Source organism: Gavialis gangeticus, unplaced genomic scaffold, assembly GCF_001723915.1.
Source record: "Gavialis gangeticus isolate Ggan-Ray unplaced genomic scaffold, GavGan_comp1, whole genome shotgun sequence".
Lineage (NCBI taxonomy): Eukaryota > Metazoa > Chordata > Crocodylia > Gavialidae > Gavialis > Gavialis gangeticus.
The window spans coordinates 14458436-14473470 of NW_017728993.1; the positions used below are offsets into that span (position 1 = coordinate 14458436).

At 46.6% G+C, this 15035-nt stretch overlaps 1 protein-coding gene across 1 annotated transcript; it reads right to left on the reverse strand.

Annotated features, from left to right (window-relative positions):
* Positions 1–1704: 1704 nt before the first annotated feature.
* On the reverse strand, positions 1705–13668 carry LEXM (lymphocyte expansion molecule). Its single transcript, XM_019501244.1, has 10 exons — positions 13543–13668; positions 12401–12488; positions 11705–11809; positions 11408–11524; positions 10540–10677; positions 9541–9684; positions 8848–9012; positions 6824–6952; positions 4577–4704; positions 1705–2391 (listed from the first exon to the last, which is right to left on the reverse strand). The coding sequence occupies exons 1-10, from the start codon at positions 13590–13592 to the stop codon at positions 2289–2291; spliced, it is 1167 nt and encodes a 388-aa protein (XP_019356789.1). The 5' UTR covers positions 13593–13668; the 3' UTR covers positions 1705–2288.
* Positions 13669–15035: the final 1367 nt, after the last annotated feature.

A 15035-nucleotide genomic window follows, 5' to 3' on the forward strand; every position in this document is an offset into this window, starting at 1 on the left:
TTATTAATAGAGCCTGCAAAGATTAACTAGTCCAGATTATATATTTTTATTGCTGTCTTTTATACTTTCTACATTTCTCCAGTATCTTCCCATAACATAGTTTCATAGTTGTTAGGGTTGGAAGGGACCTGAGCAGATCATCAAGTCCGACCCCCTGCCATGGCAAGAAAGAGTACTGGGGTCAAGCGACCCCGGCAAGGTGTTCATCCAGCCTCCTTTTAAAGACCCCCAGGGTAGGAGCCAGCACCACTTCTCTTGGAAGTTGGTTCCAGCTCCTAGCCGCCCTGACAATGAAGCAGTGCCTCCTGATGTCTAGCCTGAATCTCCCCTCTGTCAGCTTGTGACCACTATTTCTTGTCACTCCTGGTAGTGCTCAGGGGAACAGGGACTCCCCCAGTGCCTGCTGGTCCCCTCTGACTAGTTTGTAACAGGCCACTAGATCCCCCCTCAGCCTTCTCTTGTGGAGGCTGAACAGGTTCAGGTCCCATCGCCTCTCCACGTAGGGCCTGCCCTGCTGCCCCTCGATCATGTGAGTGGCCTCCTCTGGACCCTCTCCATGTTGTCCATATCCCTCTTGAAATGCAGCGCCCAGAACTGGACGCAGTACTCCAGCTGTGGCCTGACCAGTGTCACATAGAGAGAGAGGATTGCTTCCTTGGACCTGCTTGAGATGCATCTGTGGATGCATGACAAGGTATGGTTGGCCTTCCTGACTGCGTCCCCCCACTGCCGGCCCATGTTCATTTTGGCATCAATAATGACTCAAAGATCCTTTTCTGCCTGTCCAGGTTACAGGGGTGGGTGAATGAGAACAGGATGGGTTTTGCATCTTTCTGTATCATGTCTTTCACCACTTATAGGTTTACCTTTCTACCAGATTCATAATGTTCCCATTGATGATGCTAGTTTCTCCCCTACAACTGTGATTGATAAGCCATATCCAGAAGTCTAGAACTGGAGAAATTGCACCTTAGTGCTAGCAATTTGGTTGTTGTTGCTCTTCTAACATGGCTGTCCTGATCGGGTAATGAGGGTTTTTTTAACCTAGCTATCTTAGGTAATTGTAGTGGTACAGCTGTGGCTCAGCCACAGCAGCAGAACTCGCCTAAGGATTGGTTTGGAGACCCACACAGCTCTCCTGCTGAGTTGCCAGCAGTAGCCATGCTGGCTCACTTGGCATGGGTGCATGAGCAGCAATTGCAAAACTGCATAGACATACTCGAAGTTGTGAGGTTTGTCTTGGTTTCTGTTCCTAGTCCTGAACTTGCCATGCTCTGTGACTCTGTCTCTCTGTGGCACTAATTTCATGTATAGAATAGGAATGTGTTTAAAAGGGTGATAAGAATCTTTAATTGCTAGAAAAAAACAAACATAGTGAAAGAATGGTATATTCACTTGTGTTGTATAAAGTACTGCTGTATATTACTGTAGGCTCACTATGCAAATCTGCATTACTGACAAAATAGATTATAAAGGATTTTCACTCATTACTTTTTGAACTATAATGTGACTGTATTTACCCACTTAAAGGTATGTCTCTGCAGCAATTGCTGCTGTCCCTGCGCCTTGTGTGGACCTTCCCAAGCACAGGTACTGCTAGAAGTGGAGCTGGAGTAGCACTTAGCTCAATGCACGCTGTAAAAAGCTGCCTGAAACACTTGAGTAAATACAATTCTGGTAGCTCCTGTCCTAGCTAAAATTTAAAGCTTATTTAGTGCAGGATGCAGTCACAGCTGTGATTACAGTGCAGACAGTCAAAGGTGAACAGATTCTGGGGAATATCACCAAAATACTGAGGTTTTGGCCACCAGAGGGCTCACCGTTTTCAATCAATGCAATGTTCAAAACATGTGCCTCTAGTTTTTGTAGCATTAGGTCCTGGTAGGACTGGCTTTTATCCCTTCTGTTTAGTTTGAGAACAAGAGCTGTCAACTGCAATACATAGACCATCTATGGTGCAAACAAGGCACACATGCGCTTCTTTGAATCACTGATGAAAAAGGGAATATTAATGTTGAATGAGCTTTGCATGGCAAACCTTCCTTTGAAGGAAGCATGCCTAAGTAACATTCTACTAAATGCCCCTGCTGTAAATTGTGTCATTTTGTCCCAAACCAAGGTGAAGACCGCTCAGTACTGATTGTCAGTGGAAGGTAGCTGGTAGCTCAAAATGGATTTTAGGACAGAGAAAAACAAGGTCATTTTACAATCTCTTGATCTGTATGCAGTTGTCTTATAACTCATCTCTCTAATAATTTATCCACAGATATTTGCTTTCCAGCATGGACTTAATTTTCAGAAGAATCAGCAGCTTGTGCAGACCGATCTGGCTCACTGGAAGCAGAAGCTAAATTGCGCCAATAGCTTTTACTAACAGGCTTGATTCGCTCTCTGGAAAGGAGGAAAAGACAAAATAAAATAAGATGACACAAATTAGTGACTATATTACTTAGTTCTGTCCTAATTAGTGTTAAGAAAAAGAAACCCCGAGCTTGGCTGCAGTAATGCTTGATTGTTAACTTTAAAATGCAACACTGTCCTGAAAAGTGAGTTCTAGGTAAGTATTATTTCAGTGTGAAGTTCTGCCTAATGCATTTGTATTCAGTCACAAGTGCCTGTTTTTATTAGTACTAGTATGGTAGAGCTCACAAACTTGTGATAATATGAAAACTGCATTCTGTTATGGCTACTATATCGACAAAAGATTTCCTAGCTGAGTTCCACCTGCAGCCACCAAATGTTGCCCTCTGTTACAACCCTGCAACCCTGGCAAAGACAAGGGCCTAATAATTATCCAGAAATCAAGAAAGAGAAGTAGAAATAATTCTGACAGAGCTATGCTAGACCTTTATTCAGACCTGTAATAGAATTTTGCTAATCCTTAGTCCTGAAGAAAGATGAGTGAGCAGAAAGTATAGTAAACAGTCATAACTGATGATACTACCAGTATGTTATGTAGTGCTTTTCTTCCAGTGATGTCAAAGCGATTTACAGAGGCAGTAAGCATCACTGGGCATGTGTAGATGAAACAGGGGGCCTAATTTGAAGTGGTGAGTTTAAAAGAACAACACTGCTTCAGTTTAGGGCTGATTTAAACCCCTGTGTCATGCACACACCCTGCTGACTTACCTGCCTCTCTGGCGGGGAGGGGAGGGCAAGCTGCCGGCAGGTGGAGTGGTCCCTGGGCTGGGGAGGGTGGGGCCTGGTGCTTCCCTCCATGGCAGCAGAGGCCTCCACCAGGTGGCACCTGCCCACAGTCACCCGGCTTGGGTAGTCCTGGGGGGCACTGCAGCCATGGAGGGAAGCACCAGGCCCCCACACAGTTCAGACAGGCAGGCAGGCTTGGGAGGGGGAGATCAGGCTCGCTGCTTTTCTTGGGCAGAACCTGTTTTCCCCGGCTGCTGCCAGGCATGAAGTGGGCAGCAACAGATGCCCAGACTCCTGGGTCCTGGCAGAGGAAACACCATGTATCTGGGTCCAAGAAGGCAGTTTTTCTTAAGCCTCCCAGGGATAATAGTTCTTTTGGCATGGTTTAGTACCCACCAAGGTGCTGGGGGTTAAAGCCCACTTTATGGAAATGGGAGGCTCCTCCCTAGCTTGCTCCTGCAGCCATATGGCTGAGGGCAGGTGAAACTTGAGGCCTTCTGAACCCCAAGCCTCTGGGCTTGGGCCTGCACATAGGATGTCCACCAAAAGACTTTGGAAATATCTGAAGCCCCTGGTGGGGATGCAGGATGTTTGCCAGTTGTAGTGCCAGTTATGGTTCTAGACTGACTCATGGATTTGGACACAATTTGGCTGGCTTGGCTTGGAACACGAAAAATTTCTTAAAAAAAAAAAAAGCTTCACTCCGTGGCTGTAGGGCAGCAAACTAAAACTCCTTTCAGGAGTTTCACCCCAAGTTATTTAAGGCACATATAGCTGCCAAATTTCCTACAGCGGCTGGAATTAATGCGCAATATGCCACCGAGGCATGCAAACACTGGCACCATTAAAGCAGCATTAAAGCAGTGCAAAAGCATTTAGCCTGCTTTAAAGTGTCATGCACACACGCCTCTTGTTTCATCTACACGCTACTACTATGGCCATTTTAGAGATGGGAAACTGAGGCACTGGGAGATAAAAAGACTTGTTCGGAGTTACCTAGCAATGCTGCAACAAAACCAGGAAGAGAACTTGCATGTCCTGATTCCTACTCCAGTGAACTGTCTGCTGGCCAGTGCTGCTTTGTTTGCACTAGGCTGACCTTGGATTTCTCTCTAAACTCATCACTAATTTATCAGAATCATGTATTTTATTAACAGAACAAACTGTAATGATCACATTAAAAGATCCAGCTGCTGTTGTGTCTCAGCATCTAACCATCTTTAATGTGTTTAGTCATTAACTCAGATCTCCTGAATCCCAGTCCTGGCCTCTAACTCAAGAGTATCCTTCCAGAATGTAGGCTATCACCTGAAGAGTCAGTAACCTGCAGTAGGTCTCCTGGCCGCTGGCAAGAATTAGAGGCTTTACTATGTGCCAGTGTTAAAACATTACTAACTTCAAGCAGCCCGTGAAGATACATTTCACTTACAAAAAGCACGCATCCCGCTCCAGGTCGTTCAGGTAGCGTTGCGTATCACACAGGTAAAGCAAACGGTATGTCTTCCGAGCACTTTTTTCTTGTTTTGTGATGTCATAGCGGCCAACACCAACAGGATTCTGAAATGAAAAAGTCAAACGTGTTCCTCTTTTACTTATGGGGCAGTTACACACTGATGGAGCAAATGGGAGGTCAGCTAATGACTTACAGAGGAACAGGATCGGGGCATACGTTTAAAAAAAAATCAGTTGTTTTAACAAAAACAAGGACTACACTTGAGAATGAGGAAGTTAAGAACCTGGGACCTTGATTCAGGTTTGGAGCCCTTACAATTAACCATAACGATCAGATCCTACAGGGATAGTTACCCCGTAGGAAGCTGAGATGATTAATTCCCCTTGCTGTAATGTGATTTCCCTACTGCCTACAGCTAACTGTAGTTGAGTTCAGCTTTACAGAAACTTTGCCACGGAAATTTAATCTGCAGAGTTCTCCCATCAATTATACAGCAGTCTTCATCCTTGACCTCTTTCAAGTTGTCTGTTCCCTGCTCAGCTGCATAAAGGAGGGAAACGGCATGGAAGTCTGTTCCTTGTTGCTCCCCAAGGTGGGCTATTTCAAATTAAAGCTTTTCATGGCATCTTTGAGCCCTTTAGATTTTATTTTAGTTCACCATGGGAAATCTGAGAAGATTAATATAGATGCTATAAGGACAGTAAGGAAAGGACTCCAGTCCTTATACCACCCCTTCAATATGCTGCAGCCAGAGGAAATGGTGTTTTTTCAGTAACAGTGGACACGTCTACATGAGACATTATGTCACCATAGCATCTAAAAAATAACTGCGCCGCTGGGACTGTGTGGTACCAAATGCACAGTCAGGGGCCCATGTAGATGCGCCCAGGATGTGACTTTATTGGTTATAAAGAAATAGTGCTTTGCACCCAAAGAATTCAATTCTATCATTTAATTTAAACCACCACTGAAATGCAACCACTTGGTGGAGGCCAGTAACAGGCTATTACAAAGAACTGAGGGAAAAGGATTTTTTGCTAAAAGAGACTGAGGTGAATCCCTTGTCTGACATAAAGCAGCATAATGCCTACACCAACAATGGCAGCAGGGGATGCTGATCTGACAGACAGAACAGTAATACTGAATTAAGAAGGGGGGCCTACCATATACTAGCTGATCTGCAATAATTGTTTTGTGTGTCTGCTTTATCCCAGAATAAGTAAAAACTACCCTAAGGAACTGTTCCCTTGACAAAAAAAATTACTGCTGTTTAGTTTCCACTAACCCTAGGACTTCACAGTGTCAAAAACTTAGAAATTTTGCCTCTAGATCTATCCGGATTTGGGGGCTCCACTGCCAAGACGTATATGTTAAGGACCCTTGTTAGCAAATGAGCCTATGGAACGGAAAGTTTTGAACTTCCTCTTTAGACGGCCAGTCTTACATACTATCTGAAATGCACCCACCTCTGAAGCCAGCAGCTTGTACCCTACACCCACATAATGTTCCCATAGGGAGAGCAGGACACAAAATTTTGAGTTGACAGAAAACAGAACCAGTAACTGCAGCTGAAGACTGTCTTTTCGCATCCTCACTCCTCCATGGAGTAATCAGAGTTAAGAGGAAATACAGTATATTTTGGCAGAGAGCACTCCTACCAGAATCCCAGAGTACCCACAATCTCATTAAGACACCAAACGTGAACCTCTTGTGTCCTACCAGCATATGTAACTGTACACGCTGTCCTACACACACAATTCCACTTGGGTCTGTTTCCAGTCATGCTGTGGATAACAGAGAGTGGATCATCTGAAGTAATAAACAGGATTCGGATAACTCTTGAACTAATGTATATAAGGCAGAGTTGAAACTGCCCTTTTGTGGGGAAACGTTTTCAGACAGGTCATCACCTGCCACTGTAGACGAGTAGCATTAGGAGCACCGTAGATTGCCACTATGTGACTCAAGGGGAAGGGAAAGAGATCAATGCCAATGGGGCTCCTTCCATTGAACTCAATGGTCTTTGGATCAGGCTGAGGGAGGCAGCGTTCCACTGCTGCTTCTGCTACCCCATAAGCAAGCAGAACAGTATTACATTTGGGTTTCCAAGAATCCCCTTCTTAAGTTGAGATGTCAGTAAGAGGCATGAGATTGTCATGGAAGGAACTGAGAGCCTGGGAATTTTCATGCCTCGATATGTCTTACCAGTCATTTTCTACTCACGGAGTTTGCAAAAAAGAGACGGCATGATCTCCTGTCAAATCTTTTTGCAGATGACAAAAATGGAGGTTGATTATCATAGTCTGATCTCTCAATGGGCTTTGGATCATAGGAGCCTGGCCCTGCAGCATACTACAACAAAGTGCGACAAGTTACAATGCAAAGTAGTGACAGCTGCACAAAGGCAGGGAGATTCATTTAGGTTCTATTTCAGCATGGTTCATGTGCAAGGATCTCACTCATGCTTAGCCTTAGACACCTGCTTAATTACCTGGCTGAATCAGTGATTACGTTGAATTCTTCTGGTAGCCACAGAGCTGAGAAACAGTTCTTTGCTAGAGATACAGGTCAGGAAGTAAACTCATTGCACCCATGGGAGTAAGCTCCCCAGAAACACTGGAGATCCAAGAAGCCACTGGCCCTACATTTCCAGTTAGAATTCAACACAATGATCCACCACTCCACAGCATGAATACCCACTTCTAGTTACATGCAGCATAGTACAAACCTGCTCCTGCTCCCACCAAATGCAACGGGAGCTTTGCAGTGCAGCTGGGTTTGTAAAAGTGACTACAGGAAAAAAAACAATCCAAACCTCCTTATTCAGCCATTCTTTTCCCTGTATGAATTCAGAGTCATATTTGCTGACGTTAGTGGCTGGGGTAAATTGTTAGCTTTTCTTTAATCCCATTAGCCCTGAAGACAGGGCTGCACAGCTGCAGGACAGTGGCAAGGTTTATACTCCTCGTGCATCAACAAAATCATTAGCTAGACTCCAGTTACGGGAGCCTGGATGATGATTGAGAGGAAAGAATTGCTTGACCATCAGATCCCAGGATAAGTTTGTCATGATGGTATTAAATATACTACCCTTTCCCATATAACCTGAGTAGACTTGATCTAAAATCACAGGGAGATTAGATCAAGTGAGACCCATGATTATTAGAATTACCAAAATTATTTTGCAAAGCATTTAATGTTGTATATGTAACTTTAAGAATTTGTTTCAGTCTCTGGGGGTTTTCACTGATGTTTGAAATTCAGTGTATTGTTCATTGCTTTGCTGACTGGGATGGGATCACTCAAAATTCATCTTAACATCACTGAACACATACAGTTCCAAGCAAAGTAGAGAGCAGGGCTAGATACCAGCGTCCAGAGGCTTCAAAACGTCAATCCCAATTAGCAGGCTTTATTCTCCAATAACTTGTGATTGATGATACTGTGTGAGAAGCAATTTGTTCACCATGTTTGGCTGAGCAAATGGAGGCAATTATTTTAATCCAGAGGCTTTTCAGGTGAGCGAGCCAACACAGGGTTACCTGCTGGTGCATGTATGAGCTTATGTTCTGCCAAATGCATTCAGCTGTTTGCGTTCATTTGTAGCCAGCCAGTATGCACCCAGGAGTTACTTATACTCGGAGGGTACATTGGCACTGGCTGCTTAGTCACTGCTATGACGGCAGCTGGTGTAGGCAAACCCAACTGTTTTTAAAGTAGCTGGCTCCAGCCCTGCTAGTGCTGCATGTGGGTGGGGTAGCAGGGAGTCAGGACAGGCACCTCAGCATCGCCCTGCTTTCTTAGGTGGGTTTCACAACTCCAGTGAGGTCCGTGCTGCCATAGCCGCATCATGTCTACACTCCCTGGCCTCTGCAGTATGGACATACCCAGGAAATGGTTACTCTAGTACCATGTTATGCAATTAAATGGAGTGAGAGAACATTACCAGGTACAGGCCTAATCACTTTCCCACTGCTACTCTGATGCTTGTTCCCCTTCCCCCCATGGTTTTCTAACTTGACCCCAGCTTCCAAGTGACCAATTTATTTGCAGACCCAGGCTAATGAGCCCACATCTGGCACCATACAGAGCTAGGAAGCTGTATTGAGCAGCACAGCTTGCTAGAGTTCAGAGTCAGGTAGACATGGTTTTCTACCCTTTCCCTTTGGCTTCCCAGTTGCGTATTTGCACCAAGGGCCATCATTTACTCAAGGGAAAAGAGAGGAAAAGGACAGGGCATCACCCACCGTGTCCCGTGGACATTGGCTGAGTGTAGCCCAGAAGATTCGCTCCGTGGGGCAGCCTGGGTTTCGTGCAAGCGTGCTGAAAGCACCTTTCTTCTTATTGTTCTTTGTCTCCAGCTCCTCCACAAAGCTCTTGGGATTGCTGGCACCTGGCTCATAAAGTTTTTTCTAGAGGAACGAAGGAAAAGAAGTGTTCATTGCTGGAAGAGAACGTGTGACGTGTCTGTCTGAATAGACCCCATGGCTCCTGGGATCAACCACAACATGTGCTGGTGAGGAGATCTGATCCAGTTCCAAAGTGGAGCTAAACTGTCACAGGTGGGCTTTCACTTACCACTGGGTAAGAGCATGCAGGTGGGCAGTTACCACAAAGTTGCTGATGTATGATAAAGCCTTAAATAGATCATAAGCCTTTAAAGCTTTACCCTTTAAATGGTTTGTATGTCACAGCCAGATTCTAGGGCAACTTGATGTAGCTACATTGACATAAATGGAGCTGAGCTAATGTATCCCCATGGAGGGTCAGGCACTGAATGTTAATCATCTAAGACCCTCAGTACAATGGCAAGGGCTACTTAAAATAAAAAAGGTAGTTAACCTAGCAGCAGCCTTTTTCTAATAACAATCTGGGAGGAGGTTTAACTGTATCAATGAGCAGACGTCACGATTGCCTATCAGTGGGCTGGGGGTACCTACCTCAACAGCATAATGCCCAGAGATAACTGGCTTTGACCTGTCTCCAGAGAAGGTGTCATATGGACCTCGTTTACTGACCACATGTTTCAGCAGCTCATCTATGCTGTTTTTGAGATTGTAGGTGCCTGGTCCCAAACCGCTTCCCTAAAATGGTAGAGAAAAAATAGACCTTAGTGGTGATATTATCATGGTGTTGGTGAACAAGAAATGGAGTGTCAATCCTTTTGCATGGCAGCTTTGGAGTGACCTGCACCAGCCCTCACTGTTTAGCTGCCTTTGCTCTGGTCCTGCAGCTACAACACTCCTGGGAAAGCCCAGGATAGGCGCTGAACTGTTTCCTTTTGTCCTTCTGTAGCTGCTCCATGGAGGCAGGGAGCTGGGGGCAGGAAAGTGGATGAGAAGCAGCCAGTCTTTGTGGCCTTGTCCACTGATACTTCACTGATTTGTGGGACAAAGCTAGGTAAGTTCAAGCAACATTGAAACTCACAACCTCAGGGGTGTGGAGCTGCAGGGAACTCCACGGTTATGGCAGCGCAGCTCCTGAAGGACCCAGGCCACGAGGGGGCCCACTGGAGCTGCTGTCCTGACAGGTAAGCTCCAGGTTTGGCATTCTTTCTCCTTCCCAAATCTAGGGAAGCCCCAGAGCCTTCAGGAAACTGTCAGGTGAACTCTTTCCCTTGCCTTTCCTTTGAGTTTCCTTCCCCTGGTGCAAGCCTGCTGCCCTGCAGCAGGGAGCACACTAACCTCAGGCAGCATAGTAGTGAAAATGCAGCACTTGGTACCCCTCTGGGGAAATAAACTCTGTCCCCATCCTGGCCCTTTAAAGATGCAAGGGATGAAGTAACAGCTGCCTTCTGTATAGAAACATGGCAGCTAAGTACAGGAGGGGTTGCCTCGAATATGGCGCCTTCCCTTTGTTTCCCGTTGTCAAACCAAAGACAACAGCCTTCACACAAGTCTGTCCAGGGTCTGAATGGGAAATGAGTAACCCAAACTCACTGCTGTGGAAGGAAAGATGCATTTTGCAGTTCTGCTGTCCATGATCCCTTGAGATTTTGCAGAAAATGTTTCCTTCTCCTCTATCAGGGCATAAGGGTTTCCATTCCTGCCATAAGTTCCTGGGCCAGGGTAGCAATCCTGCAGGGGGGAAACACAGAGAGGGAGAGGGAATTTGATTAAACAAATAGCAATGTAATTTCTGACCTAGAGCCAGGATGACTTTGGAGCATAGCAGAAGAACTGATTCATTGTCAGACTTCATCCCACAGGTCCTTACAGCCCAGCACACAATAAAAAGTACAGTCTTGCTGCTACCATGAGCACTTGTATAGGAGACACACTGGCTGTGCTGTGAGCCCAGGGACTGCAGAGGTGCATAACTCCCTAGGGGTAGGTAAGGTTCCTTGTGGAGCTCATGTACACAAAGGCAGCGCAGTCTGGTCCCACTGACCTACAGCTCCTCCCAGTAAGGAACATGGAAGACCCTGCTCCAGGGCAGAGCTGGCTCCAGCCTGGTGGGAGCTCCACCTGCGGATATACAGGGACTGCAGCTCATACAGACATATCTGAGCTAGCTTGAGCTCTGGTGGCAGGATAGTTGCAATGGCACAGAGCTCAGCACGTATTGTAGAATCCACCCAGCAAGCAGGATAAATAACCTATGCTGCCATGGCCAGACTGATACCCAAAGTAGTTCATTTAAAGCTGGCTCAGGTACATCCACACTATACTTTCAGTCATTGCTGCTGCAACTGTGAAGTAGACATACATCCCATTCTCTTGCCCTACTATGTCTCTTCTGCATCACATTACCGCCCTGTCTTACTAAATTACCATAGTATCTCTAGCGCTTGAAGCCAGTCCATACCCTAATGGTGTCTTTAAACCTCTCTTCTCTGGTGTCACATACACCTCTAGTACTTGAAGGCCGGGTCTCTTGCAGGAAATCCTTGATGTTGTAAGTTCCTGGTCCCAGTCTGTCTTTCTAAGTGAGAAAGGGATTATAGAGTATTAAGCCAGGTTTTTGAGCTCCCCAGAGCCAGGCCCAGCACAGCTCCTCTTTTTGAATCAATACTGTCACAGTGCACAATCCAAAGATTGAACCCCAGACAACAGTCAGATGTCTGGTCAGTAATAGTGAGGAAGCATCAAACCCAAGTCTCACCAGGTATTTGGTTTTCTTCCATATCTCCTTAAATTGGAAATGGGGGATTTGGGAAAGCCGTGCTGCTTCCTGCACTTTTGCCCAGCTGGAACTCGAAGTCTTCCCCTGAAATGCAGAGCAGAAAAACATGTTTGGGTGATCCTAGAGGAGTCTCTTCCTAAGTTTCTGCCCTGAAATAAATGCTTTTTTGTTTTTTTCCATTGACAGATGCTAGTTTTATATGGAGAGATCAGACCCTTAACTGTCTTATCATAGCATTTACAAATTCACATTCAAGAAGTGTTTGCAGGGCAGGAGAGAGAGCATGTACTTGAAGTCAACAGGGCAATGACAGTTTACCCCAATTGTGGGTCAGTCTTAGGATTCCTTGTGCTTTGAAGGAGTTTCCAGTACATCAAATCTAGCTGATATGATACACTTGGAGGAAAAGGAAGCAAAAAGGCTGATATATTAGATAGGGCCCAATCATGGAAATCGGCAGGGCTTCAGTGGAAACAGGATCGGGCCCATCTCAGGGAGAGCAGGTCAGTTAGATTCAGGGAGACTATTATATCAATAGAATAGGGCCACACAGACTTTTCTTGGCAGCTGAACTCTGGAAGAAGAGTTTCTACAGCTGTACCTGTCTGCTGCTCAGTCTTTTATCCCAGCCTTAAATAATAAGGTCCTTTGTACATAATACAGCAAAAGACTCACCACATCTGAAGACACCGTTTTGCCATTGGGCTTCTGTGCATGGGTGGTAGATCTCTTCTTCTTTGAGTAAGTCAATGGCCCACAAAACCTAGGATAGGATAATGTAAGTACACTGTTGGTGCGTCTACACATGCGCTTTAATGTGCAGTAGATTATTCTACTGCATACTAAAGCAGCACATAAAAAACTACTAAAGCGCTTATGCACAATAATGCTCAGTAAACTATTCTAAGTGTCACTAAAAAAAAGCATTCACTTTTGCTACTGCACAGTAGGGCAACCTAATGCCCCTTTATGTAGTACCTCATATACTAAACTTAATGCGCAGTAGCAAAAGCTCATTAATGAACATGTAGACACACCCTGTGTGTTCTGAGTCAATGCAAAGCAAAGCAGGACTAACACCACAAACCTGGGGCCTGCCCTTGCAAGTACATAGGGCTTGATGCGTTGCCCATTCAAGTCAGTGGAAAGAGTCTCATCAACATCAGTGTTTATTATATAGCAAGCCTTTGTTATTGACTTCTGGCCTTATCTTTCAACAACATAGGTGCTTCATTTTAAGCTTGTCATGAGCCCTGCGAAATGTAGCAGGATTACTCAGGGCTTAGTTCTGAAGGCAAGGGATTTCTCACAGCATGAGGGACCTGGAGTAACTGATGCAGAGGCATTCAAAGGATAGTCACCCAATACTGTACCTGCAAGACACTCTTGTGGTGGCACAACAATGTGCAAGCCAGCCAACGTCTTCCCTCTAGGGGACACTCCATCACTGTGCATTCCCGGGGAGGCATTTTTCAAAGCATCTCGTTGGACAAATTCTGCCAGGTGTTTTTTAGGCAGGTGTATTTTCTCCTCCATTTGGATTGTCGCAGCTTCACCGCTGGTACATAGCTGCACGGACACGTGAGCATGCGAATGGCATAGGCGTGAAGAGGGCATGCACGAATCCGAGGGCTGGCTGTGCGCGTGACTCAAGTATGCAAGAAACCACAAACGTGTCCTTGTTGCCTTTGTATGCAAGAATGTGTATGCATGCTGTCCACACAAGTTAGAACATGTGTGGCTGAGCCCAGCACCCTTCCCCAGTGCTCCCCTGACTCAAACCTTTCCCCCTGCAGCCTCCTATGGGTGGCTCTTACCTGGCTGCTTGAGTCCCAAAGGGGGCACCTGTGAAGCCCTTTGATGCCATGCCCCATTCTCTGGTCCACAGGCTGGTGTCCGAGGCTCCCGGCTGCTCTGGAACTCTGCTGCCATGACAACCACAGACAGACGCTCCGTGCCCTTTTGTTCCCTTGTGGCTGGAGGGGGCGGAGCTTCAGAGCACCTTACCGGGGGCAGGGTGTGGGCTCTCGGGTCAAAGGGCAGTCAAAGCTCGCATCATGCCCTGCCTTGGGAGGAGGGGAGGGACATGGTGGCTTTGATCCCCACTTCCGTCCCTCACTTTGCCTCGATGCCTTGATTTTGGTCAGGTGTGCCCAGGATCTGAAAGCCAAGATACGCCTTGGTGGGCAACGCCGTTTCTCTAAACATGGGAAAGCCAAAGCGGCATCGTTAATAGGAGTTCCTCAGACTGAACCTCGACATTGTCCCTGTCCAATCCCTTCTGATCCACGTTTTGCTCCAAAGCGGAGATCCAGGCCGACAGCCAGAATCCAGAGTCTGGATTGGGACCAAACCCTTATTCCTGAGCACATTTTAGACCCTGTTTTTGTAAGAGTTTTCCAGCTGTGTTGGCAGGCTCAGGTACCTCTGCCCATCTGAACAGATGTGTAGAGGGTCACCCATTAGCCGCGCTACAAGGGTACAGAGCTTCTCCTTTTTCTCTGACTACAGTCAGCCTCACCACGGGGTGGGACAGTATTAGGATCCCCTCCACTCTTGCATTCCCATGGAGGAGCCAGCCCTGATGCCACTTGCACCCCACTGAGTGGCAAGTCACGGTCCACTCGTCCACACCAAGTGGCTGAGTTAGGCCGCTGCCCCATTGCCTGCGGTGCTGATGCTCTCTTCTAGGCTGCTGCAGAAGCCCTGGGAGGAACGAGGTGAGTGCAGACCAGCCCCTTCTCTACTCCCTCTTCACAGTGGCTGCCAAAGACCACGTGCATCCAGAACTCGCAGCCCTCAACTGCACCTGGCTAGTGGCGATCAGCGTGGACAGTGTTTGAAATGAAATTTGGCCTCAACCTGTTTATTTTCAAAGACATTTTGCGACAGGGAGAGAAATACAAGGCAACCTTTGGCTGACTGATTCCCCACGGCGTGCACAGGGGGAGCTGCTACAGACCCAGCGAGACATTTCCGTCTTGGCATCCTGTGATTTGCTGGGCTCCAGGACAGCCCTGAACAAGCAGGCACACAGGGAATAGCAAGCGTCCTGCACTGCCTCTCCCAGACAGGACTCCTCCCAGGCTGCCTGTAAATCAGCTAAACCAGAATAGCAGGTCAGCAGACAGGCAAATTGGCTCTGAGAAGAAAAGGTTGGGAGGGACGGGAGCGCTGCTTCGGGATGGACCCAGCGGCACTTGCCATGGAAAGCACGGAGGAATCGGAGGTGGATATAGACATGCTCCTCAATGACCTGGAGTATCTTCCTGGTCACTTCCACCTAGAGATGAACCTGAACTTTGAGCCC